Raw genomic sequence first — 12,236 nt, 5'->3', positions numbered from 1 at the left:
ATTTATCTATTAGTACTATACTATACTAAGTACTATACTAAGAAGAAAATCTTTTATTTTAAAAATAGCTTAGCTACATGTCTCCATTAATAAGATCAAAAACAGTATTTTTGGAAGTCTATAAGGATCAACAAGCTATCACAAATATTGGAGTTTCTAAAAGCTCTAGTAGCAAACAGCAGAATTATTTCTAATCATATACAAAAAAGCGAACAGAAGACAAGACAAGGTGAAAGAAACTAACAATATAATTTATCACTAGCTACTCATTGGAATTATCAGCAGAATAGCTTTGCTAAGAACAATATAAATAGAAAGAAACTAAAACTGATTCTAAAAACTGAAGCATGAAGCAAAATTCTCAATCCATAATTGAGATTAGCATCATTAAATACATAAAAATTACTTGAAAAAAATACAGCTTGCTGGCAAGTTCGTAAAGGAGCCAGTTGCCATAATCTTTGGCTTGGGTTTGAATCCCATAGAAGGCATAGATGGTTGTGTATGTATAGCATCTTTGCAGAATATCATCTAGCCAAAAGTTCTCTATAGAGGCTGATGGAAGTAGAAGACCCTAGATCCCCACACCCTGGGATTCTTCTTAAAAACTACAATAGAACTGGGCAAAATCATATTGCCACCTATAAAATGCCCAGACCTAAGTCCATGACAGACACAACCCTTGCCTCAATAAAATTGCAGACTTAATTTTACATTACTGTCAGAGAAATGATATAAATCACTTAATTCCACCAAGGATCTTTACGAAACCTGCCAACAACATGGAATGTAATTTCGCACAAAGTTACGGACTCATCTCAAGCACCAAGAGCTGCCATCTACATCATCAACAAGACGTGGTCACTAATAGTTCAAGAAGTACAGAGATATTATCACTATTTCAATTTCAATATCAAATTCAGATCTCTACTTTACCAGTGCTTACGCGTCACCAAGTGAGGATCTAGAGACTACACTTCACGATCTCCACCATATACTTCAAAGACACCCACACCAACATTTGATTTCTGGAGATTTTAACGCCCACAGTAATTTATGGGATTATCCCCGTAACAACACCAGAGGCATGCAGATGGAAGATTTCATCAACGCCTATAACCTCTTACTACACAATACCCCAGAAAACCCGCCAACCTTTGTCACAATCAACGGAAAAGGGTGGCCAGACCTAACACTCTCTTCCCATCACTTAATCAACAGGATTAACAATCGTCGTATTTGCGAAGATGAGTCCATCTCAGACCATCAAATAATTACTTTTGATATCGTAGTCGAGGTTCCGCACACTCGAACGCTACATTATCGCATCAACCGAAATGCAGAAAAGAAATTTGCTAAAGCTCTGAACTCCAAAGCACATATCATTCTCCATGAAATTCAAAGCATCAACTCCAAAGATGAAGTTAATGCATATGCTACAACTCTTACTAAGCATATCCAAGAAATCAGCCATACGTCCCTTAAAGTCAAAACAGTCAACCACAACACGAAGCCCAACTGGTGGACCAAGGATCTACGAGCAGAGCGCCAAAAAACCAAAGCTCCAAGACGAAAAATGAAAAGGAGAACGACCGATGAGAAATGCAAAGCAGCATGGATCGACTTTAACAAACAACGTGCAATCTATAAAAAGAAACTAATTGAAGCAAAACTAAAATCCTGGACTACCTACTATACGAAAAATCAGACTACCTATGGAGCCCTTTACAAAATGACCACTTCCAAGATTTATAAACCAACTCAAATCCACGCAACAACCAATACATCACAAAGTAATGGCACGGACCTCATGAGCACCACCATCAACGGTATCCTGGACCAAGTCTTCTTAAAAGATGACAGTGCAGAAGATACACCGGAGCAAAAAGAACTAAGATCATCCACACAAACACCAAACACACCAGATGACATTCCATTCACAAGAAAGGAAATACTTCAAATAGTAAAATCCCTTAACAATGCCAAAGCACCAGACCCCGACGGCATTAATAACCAAGTCCTTCAGTTGCTCATCAACAAAGCATCTCCAGAAATTCTACTCAAGTTTTACAACAAATGTCTGGCTCACCAGTGTTTTCCCGATTGTTTTAAAATTGGACAAATAGTGCTCTTCTCAGAGAAGAACAAGAATCCAGAGGATCCAAGCTCGTACCGCCTGATCAATCTTCTACCAGCTATTGGAAAATTACTCAAAATACTCCTCATAAACCGACTGAAATACCATGTATTCAAGGACAATAAAATCAGCTCTCGCCAATTCGGATTTAAACCGAATAGCTCCACCATTCATGCCATCGATACAGCACTAACGCAAATCCAAGTTAACAAAAGCCAACAGCTACACTCTGTGTTGCTATGCCTCGACCTGAAGAATGCTTTTGACTCCCTCTGGTGGCCTTCTGTCAAGCAGGCCCTCAGAGACCTTCAATGTCCAAGAAACCTCTAGCTAACAACTGCTGACTACCTGCATAATAGAAAAAGCATAGTACTCCACAACAATTCGGTCATCACAAAGCAACAAGCAAGAGGATGTCCACAGGGATCGTGTATGAGCGCGGACCTCTGGAATTTCACTTTTAACCATATTATCGACCATCACTGGCCTGCCCACACACAAATCGTAGCATTTGCAGATGATGTTGCTTTCATCATCAATGGCCGCTCCAGAGAACAACTCCAAGAAAACCGCAATAGCACCCTTCAAATTTTCAACGCTCTATGCAAAAAAATAGAACTACAGATCTCACACCAAAAATCGCAGGCACCGATTGTCCACAAACCAGGACGAACTATAACTCGAAATCCCACATTTAAAATAGACAACCACAGGACCCAATGCGTGGAAACGGTTAACTACCTCGGCCTCACCATTAACAAGTTCAACTGGATTCAGTACTTACACAACAAAAAACTCACCACTATGAAAATAGCACAAGCTCTGAACACAATGCGTGGTTACTCATGGGGCTTGAACCACCGAATTATGAAAATACTACTTACAACCGTGGTTAACAAGATCATTACATATGGAGCCGCTATTTGGGCAATACCTATGACCAACAAAAGGTGCAAAACGCCATACGCCATACAAAGACCTTTCCTTATAAAATCACCAGAGCATTCTCAACTACCTCTAACAACGCCCTACAGACACTGGCAGGTGTGCTCCCAATCCAAGCACAAATGGATGCAATCTCCACAACAGTCCTCCAACTCAAGAAAACAACTAACTTTAATGAGACCACATTTCACCCAACAGACTACGAAGATCAGCCTAAAAAGAACTTTCATCACCCAGCTTTGAATCTTCAAAACCTGCACTGCATTTTCGACAAACCACCACCCACAATGGAATACACGGCTTTCACTGACGGCTCAAAGATCGAACAAAAGGTTGGCAGCGCTGCAACCATCCAATATAACCTTAGCTCACACACAGAATGGCAAGGGTACCTTAGAGATCTAAACAGCGTGCACCAAGCTGAACTGACAGCAATCCTCTACAGTATGCAAGAGCTCCATCAACTACCAACGGACAGAGTCCATATCGTCAAGTGACAGCCAATCATCAATCTATGCTATTAAAAATCCCTGCACAAATTCACCAATAGCCTATCAAATACAAACAATTATCAATTCCAGCCAAAAGAACTTCATTCTTACGTGGACGAAAGGTCATAGCAATTGCGCCGGGAATGAAAGAGCGGACTTCCTGGCAAAGCAGGGCACCCCTTGAACAGTCAGGCACTACCATCCACATCCCATGGCCACGTTCCACACTGAAGTTTACTCTAAAAGTGATGGCCAAAGAAGAGTGGCAGAGACAATGGGATCAAGGACCGCAAGGCAGAAGGACGCATTCACTTCTCCCATGTGTCGATACTGAGCGTACCATTTATAATTATTATCTCTCTCAATATATCTCTGGTCATGGACCGTACCCAAAGTACTTCTATGAACGAAACCTTTCAGAGACTGAAATATGCGTCTGTGGCAATCTGGGTGATCCAGACCATTATTTATTTCAACGCCCAATAACAGAAGACTATCATATCTGCCATACCACAGCACCAGGAACAGACTTCAAACGTTTGTTGATAAAGCACCGAAAAATCCACAGTAGTATCAAAAACATAATTGACACACTCCACCGTCATGGCTTGGAACTGTGTGCTCCATAACTGTTTTAAGTGCTTCTTCTTCTCCGGTACGAACGCCAGTTTTCCAATAGGGGTGCCTTTATAGTTAGTCATTGCAATAGTTTATCTTAGTGTATCAATGTCAGTACAGATTTAGCACCTAGACAATACGACCACAGTTATGCACATTAAAAATGGCATAACTGGAACTGGTGAACTCTACTGTATGTATGAACTCTAACCCAATTCATGAACTGTCAATGAACTGTGAACCATCTATGAACTGCTATACTGTCCCAATAATATCACAATAACTTAGCCAAGATAATACTGTTTAATGTTTTTCCATTCATTTCTTTTTGTTTATTTGTGTACATATATTTATATTTATAGTTTCACCATCAACTGTGGTATTGTATTTGTTATGTCATTGTCATCAGCAACTGTATCTTCCGTACCACAAGTTCCCTATGCCCCAATGATTAACATTTCAATTAACACCGATGCCTGGCTTAAGTACGCCCTGTGGAGGTGTTCATCTCAAGACGGTTAGTATGAAGGAGCGACACCAGTTCTGCCAATGGCGATGTGTTGGTGCTTCCCACACTTAGTCCTGTCCTGTCTATTCTTTTCCAAGTAAACCAATTTATTCAAACTTTTCCTCAGCATAATGAAAGAAAGTAAAATAAAACTATGAAAACATTAAGGAAATAACTGTAAGTTTTATTAACACTTAGTTTTTTTTTATTTAATCATAATTCATTATTTATTTGACATAAAAAATACAGCATATATCAACAGCATACTAATTTAAGATAATTCACAGGTGAAAAAAAAAACATAAATTCAACACTTTCATCGAACTTAAGAGTCAAATAAATTATTTAACAGAAAATTATGAATACCTTTTATAACAGATTCCTCATAAAACCATGATGATAATTCATCAACGTGATGTAAAACTTCATATAATTTGTTAGAGGAATTTAAGGCACATAATACTGGAGTACCTGAAAAATAAATATAATTAATTCTAAGGCAAAATGTTGCTGAACTCATGAAATGATATTACAGCAGTAGATAAGATTTAAATTTATTTTAGGTTTGGGGGGGAACAGTTACATATCCTCCTGTCGATTATGAAAGCCGACTATCATGGAACCCTGAAAATCTGAGGATGTCTCACCAAAATTGTGGCAGTCATTCCTATCAAATCATGTAGAACACACACTTCTTTATTTAATAAACAATTGAATTGCTTCATTTTCGCACTTTATAAGAAGGCTTTCATAAATGTCTCTTATTTTGCTAGGCTCTCCATTTTTACTGGAAATTCTGTTTAGAATCCTACAAATAATTCTTTAATACATTGTTTTTGCTGAATATATTTAGCTAGCCATATTGTGCCCATTAATGCACACAAATGATTTTTCATGTTCCGATCCCATAACTTTGAAAATATTCCACAGATTGCTGTTCTACAGAAAGCATGTTCCAAATTTTAATACCGTATTTGACGCCATATAAGACGCACCCTTATTTAGACGGCCACACACAAGGAAAAAAAGTTTCAATAGCGTGGTTTCTTTTAGTTCTCACGTTTCATAAAAGCCAAATAAACAATTATTCAATGCAATTACCTTCACGTATAAGACGCAGGTAACTTTTTTGAGATCAAATTTAGGAAAAAAAGTGTGTCTTATATGCCGTCAAATACGGTAATTTTTGTCAAGTTGCAAAAATAAATACATCAAAAATTGTTTTTTATATCTTTACTCATAAAAACAAAAATAAAATGGCTTATGAAGAATCAATCAGGTTAAGTCAAAACAAAGTATAGGTGTAATGAATGTGTTTTACAATACTGCTTATTCATAATCGAATCTAGGTTGCATTGCTTGGCAACAGTTTTACAGACGATGGGATGAAAAAAATATTAGTCTTTAATTTAAGATCATTAAAATTCAACCTTCATTTGTGCATTATTTTATCAATGGAAAAATAAACTTTCCAGAAGAAGAAACAATCCTTTTATTTCTTCCTTTTCTAGTAAAATTAACAGCAGACATTGAACTTTGTCAGTTAAAACTCCACTCTTTTGCAAAAAAAAAAAAAAAAAAAAAAAAAAAAAAATCAAAGCACCAAGGACTTTTGCGATCGTGACAAAATTTGATATGCAAAAACATCTTGATCGAGCATGCAAATGGTAACAGTTTCAAGGCAAATGAACAGGAATTGAGATCATAGTGTTCATTACTAATGCACAATTTGCAAAGTATAAAACCAGTAACAAAGGCGGATATTTTAGTTTTTTTTTTTTTTTTTTTTTTTTTTTTTTTCAGCCATTGTCATTCTGTAAAAAAGCAACTAAAGATGCCATTACGACAATATCGAAGACCTTACAGACAACTACACAACTTCAAACGTGGTCGCATTGTAGGGTTGCATGATGCTGGGTGGTCATACCGAGCAACAGGCTACCACCTACAGCGTACAGACACTGCTATGCAAAGATGTTGGCAGCAATGGTTGCTACAAGGAAACTGCCGACAAAATAAAGCTCTGGAAGGCCAAGGATCACAAATGCGAGAGGCAAGATAGGATGATTGTTTGCCAGGCCCAAACCACCCCAATGGCATCGTAGTCAACTATTTAACAGACTGGCATCATATAGTGTTCAGCAATACATCCCGCTTCACTCTTGAAGCAGATGACCACCATGTTTGTATTGAGAGAGGACGGGGCCAGCAGTCCCAATCAGTCTTTGTTTTACAAACCCATACAGCCATAACCGATGGTGTGGGGCGCTATTTCTTGTAACAGCAGGTCATCTTTAGTCATCCTCCATACATCTTTAACAGCTCAATAATATGTTGATATCATCCTGCGGCCAGTTGCATTACTCTTCATGGCACGTCATCCTGGGGCCATTTTCCACCTAGATAATGTCAGGCCACATGCCACTCGTATATCTCTGTACTGTCTCTAAGCGGTTGTTACTCTTCCTTGGCCAGCAAAGTCACCAGACCTTTTTCACCAATCGTGTAATCTGGGATATCGTAGGCTGCCAGATTTGGGTACCACAAAATATCACAGATCTGGAGCGACAACTGATGAATGGTTGGCATAATGTGTCGCAGGATGACATTAGGAGCCTCTATCACTGTAACAGCAGGTCATCTTTAGTCATCCTCCATACATCTTTAACAGCTCAATAATATGTTGATATCATCCTGCGGCCAGTTGCATTACTCTTCATGGCACGTCATCCTGGGGCCATTTTCCACCTAGATAATGTCAGGCCACATGCCACTCGTATATCTCTGTACTGTCTCTAAGCGGTTGTTACTCTTCCTTGGCCAGCAAAGTCACCAGACCTTTTTCACCAATCGTGTAATCTGGGATATCGTAGGCTGCCAGATTTGGGTACCACAAAATATCACAGATCTGGAGCGACAACTGATGAATGGTTGGCATAATGTGTCGCAGGATGACATTAGGAGCCTCTATCACTCCTTGCCTTGACGAATTTAAGCATGCATTGCTGCCAGGAGCGGTTCGACCAACTACTAATTTGAACACTCAATGGGTGACTGTGAGCTGTGAACAGGTACTATGACCTTGATTTTTAATCATTTTATTACCTGTGTATGAGCTATACACATATTCAATTTCATCAAAAACAACCACTTCCTTCATGGTACTTTTTTTTTTTTTTTTTTTTTCCAAAAGAGTGTATTTATTGCTGGAATACAAATCTTACATCTATTGAAAGTAATTCTATAAGTTTATTATTATTTCATTGTAACTAAAATAAATTTCCTATGGAATGACAAAAGTGTTTGATAGTCATCAAATAAATAAAATAAATGCTTATAAAAGCAAAAAAGATACTTTAAGGATTTATTTATTTAACTAGTCATTTCATGTTCAGTACCTTTACTGTCATTCTCCCTTTCCATTTTCCTGCCAGAATGTTAATTTTATTTTGTGCATATTCAAATGAGATAGAGTATTTAAAGAAAGGTTTTAGATTATTTAATCAGAACATGTTCCACCTGCTGAAGCCCACATTACTAGTTGAATTTTTTCAATAGCTGTCTGCCTGCGGTGTTGCGTATTCTTCACATTGTGGTTTGTCACGGTGGCATAATTTTGAATCAATTACCAAGTTATTCATTCTGTGTAGCCTTTGGCTAACTTATGACTTAACCTAAATTAATTCGAAATTCATTACTTTTGAATTAACCATAAATGTTGGGTGGTTTTGTAAGCACAAGACATGCTTTCTATTAAAATATTGAGTTAAATAAAAGGGTCTTTTACACCTTTTTGTAAGTTCGTCTTCTTACTGAACACAGCTATAAGTTGCTTAGCTTCAACTTGACTCTAAGGTTAGTTTATGCTTCCCAAAAAGGTGAGATTCTGCAATATTTATTTATAATAAAGCATGTTTTAAAGGTATCATCCAATGTTAATTTTAGTTGAACTGTCTGCACCAAAATTATTCATCTTATAATAAAATTCCGAAGACCCCCCCCCATATATTGTTTTAAAACTGTCATTTCAGACCTCCAGTGCTAACTCAGATTAGTTATTTTACTACTACAGCAGTATGGCCCTTATATTTCGCTATATTACAGTAAAAGATAATGCGTTTACAATATGTAACTTTTTTTATTTTATAAGTCTTTGGTACTTATTTATTAATTGCAATACTAGCTAACAATGCAACATTGTATTTTTGAAGATAACAAACTGAAAAATATCTGACTAGCTTTTGAAAACCATAAATCATACTTAACTTCGGTTAACCATACATTTAATCTTGTACTATTTGCTTATTCTTAACCTCCTCTCCAATTTCATAATTATGTAAGTCTGTGGTTTTTCAAATTTTGGATATTGCTCATTTCCCATACAGTAAAATTTTAAATCACTTATGAAAAACACATATTGTGGAGGTTTAGCATTGACAGATACAGATGAACCATTCATAAAAGAAAGAAACTGGTTTGGAGAAAGAAAATCACATTCATTATTGTCATGTTATTCATTTGCTACTAGTACCAGTGTGGTTATCCATGATTAAACCTGAGAGACAGATATTTACTAATATGCTATCATCAATGGCTCTACACATATAAAAGTTAAACTATTCTGTGTATAAAAGTTTAAGAAACAACTCTATTTTTAAACCTTAAAATCTCAAAATTTGCATAATCATAGATCTTTAGCAGAAATCTGATATACATTTAAAAATTTAGAAATTGTGACATTAACCCTCTGACAGCTCAATTTGTGGACCAAAATCTCTTCCAAAATTTTTTTTTTCATATTTTAAATCTATATATATTGGAGAATTGGAAAATGCACTTTTTCTTTCTAGAAAATATTTTTTATATAGATTTTTATCATGAGAAACTAAGTAGCCAGAAAAACCAATTTCAGATGTTATCACCCAAAAAAAAATCTTTTTAAAATAAATTTCAGTCGAATTACAGTTAATTTCTATTTATTGCATAATATAAAAAAGTAAAATGCATAAAATTTAAGAAAATATAAAGCGCTGAGGGAAAAATAGCTTGGAAATGCAGTTTAGTATGTTAAGAGTTCAAAACAGGGTTCAAGGCAAAGTCCAACTTCACAATCTTTGCAGCAGATTCAATATATCTAATTAATAATCAAATTATTAATCTAATTAATAATTCAATAATTTAATTGAATAATTAAGATAATCGCTGAACGTTTTCTAGCACCCATTTCTGTAAGAAAAAAGCGGCAAAAAGTGAAGTTTGAGTGCTAATACCACATGCCTTCAAATGCCGCAATTTAGTGGACAACTAACGATATTTTTTGGCCAAAATGTAAACTAAATGCCTAATACTGTATATAATTTATTTCAATGGTTAAACGGAGAAAAAACGGGATTCGCTCCTCAATAAAGGAAGAAAAACATATGCCTGCAGAAATCGTGTGATGAACAAATTTTGCTACATTTGAGTTGCCTGTGGAAATCGCGGGATGATCAGCCAAAGGATTAATAATGATGCTAGATTGCATAAATCATAGAAACATAAGAGTTTTGTCCATATTTCTTAATTGAATTGTGACCTGTATTGCAGGCAATGGAGAATAGAAACATTTAAATAACTTCACACAAGGTTAAATAATTGAAAACGTGAAGGTAAGGATTTACAAAGTGTGGCTGAGGTAAATGCGATGAAGGTAAGGATCTGTAATGAGTGGGAGTTAAAACATGCTCCTACCATCATATCACAAATATGGATAGTTTTCAAGATAACAGGTAGAGTTATTTGAAGAACCAGTGGTTGACCATGAATAACAATGTCCACTGATGATTATTTTATAATCCTATAAACCTCAAGGTACCTGATCTTGACACCAGACAGTAAACTGCATTGCATAAGAGCAGTGCATGTCCAATATCATGGTTTACTACAGTCTGATGACTCCATAAAGGCAGACTAAATGCCTAGCAACCAACACATTGCATTCTTTTAATAACTTTCAGTTTCTCTGGCATCACCACTTTCAATAGTACAAAATAAACAAAAACAGGACAGTAGCTTCATAGGATAAAACAATTCTGGACATGCCTCAACAATAATTTTGAATACATAATAATTCATGGTGTACAATAACTCAACATAAAACATAATAATAAATTTATATACAATATAATTATTCTAATATCTGCAAGAAGATGGCATACAAAATCAGCTTGCAAGCATTACTGTAACAAATCAAAATAACAGGCAAGGGATGCTTATGCTTGTATCAGAAGGCATTACACTTAATAGAAATATGAAACTGTAAATAATGGAAACCAGAACTACAACCAGTGAATATAACTATAGTAACATATTCCTGTCCCATATGCAAGTTGAGTCTTGCTAGCTCGACTCCCAGTAACTCAATATCTTGTGTAACTCAGTGCTCTCGCTAGATTTCTCCTGGTCAAGCACAACATTATTTTTGAAATGATGTAGTGGTTTATTAATAGTTAGACTATAATAATTTTTAATATTATGTATACAATGCTTACAGTACATTTACTATAGTATTACAATTACTGTAAAATAGTAATTAAACTACATATTATACATATAAATATCTGTGCGTTTTCCTTTTCTGTGCAAAGATTTGTTATGGTATTATAATTTCGCAATTTTTGTCTCTTTTCCTTTAGACATCATTTCTTGGAACTAGATTACAAATTTGGAAAGATTCTAATCTACCCCATTCCTCTTCTCAGTAACAAAGGGACTGAAGAAAGTCATATAACTTGTCCTTATATATAATGTCCTTGATTACCACTCACATTCCTTTCTATCGCTAGCCATTAGCAAACTTGCCTGAAGATTTATGGCTATACTTTACTGTAACAAAAACTTTTAGTTCATTCAAAGTAGAATTTCTCAAGTTTATAACCAGGCTTAACAAATGTTGTGTTTCATGTGCAGGTGAAAATACTGAACAAGTGCAAAAGAAAAACTAAAATGAAAACAAAAATGAAATTGAATGCCTTATGAGACTGGACAAAGAAAAAAGTACAATAAGACCCCGCTTAACGCGGGGGATACGTTCTATCAAAGTAGAGCGTAATGCGAAACAGCGCTAAACGAGGCTATCTTTACATGTAAATATTGGGGTTAGGGGAAGATGGCTAGGAAATTGGTTAGGTATTAAATTTAAAAAGTATGTTTTTTTAATAAAAATAAAACCAAACATTTATTTCTTAAAGCCCAAATTAATACCACATTATTATTTCTTGCAAAAATAAAAACAAAATATAAATAACAAAACGAATATTCTTAAAAAAACAAATAAAATTCTAAGTCAGTCATATTTAGTTAGCCTTCCGCATTTTCAGTGTTCTGCCTTTTTGTGACAAAAGCATCTAATGTTGTTTGCCTTTTTCTTTTGTGTTGTTCTCTTAAAAGTTCTTCATAAACGGATAGAGCATCTCTAACACCATGCCTTACTTTTGAGCTCCTGTCAAAATTCGGATCATTTTCAATGAATTGATCCATTATTTCAGTTATGGTAGAC

At 35.6% G+C, this 12,236-nt stretch overlaps 1 protein-coding gene across 2 annotated transcripts in view; it reads right to left on the bottom strand.

Moving 5' to 3' along the window:
* The window catches only part of LOC118192277 (ribonuclease H2 subunit B), a 115,912-nt gene that overhangs the window by 74,540 nt on the left and 29,136 nt on the right, over positions 1 to 12,236 (bottom strand). For both annotated transcript variants that reach the window (XM_035363203.2, XM_035363202.2), the window contains one exon: positions 5,066 to 5,170. In XM_035363203.2, coding sequence (XP_035219094.1) covers positions 5,066 to 5,170 — 105 coding nt within the window. The remainder of the gene's footprint in view (positions 1 to 5,065; positions 5,171 to 12,236) is intronic.

This window comes from Stegodyphus dumicola, chromosome 1 (genome assembly GCF_044657685.1).
Source record: "Stegodyphus dumicola isolate Sdum_Otavi_A_Nest chromosome 1, ASM4465768v1".
Classification (NCBI taxonomy): Eukaryota; Metazoa; Arthropoda; class Arachnida; order Araneae; family Eresidae; genus Stegodyphus; species Stegodyphus dumicola.
The sequence above is the reverse complement of the archived record's forward strand: the minus strand, read 5'-3'. Positions and strand labels throughout refer to the sequence as shown.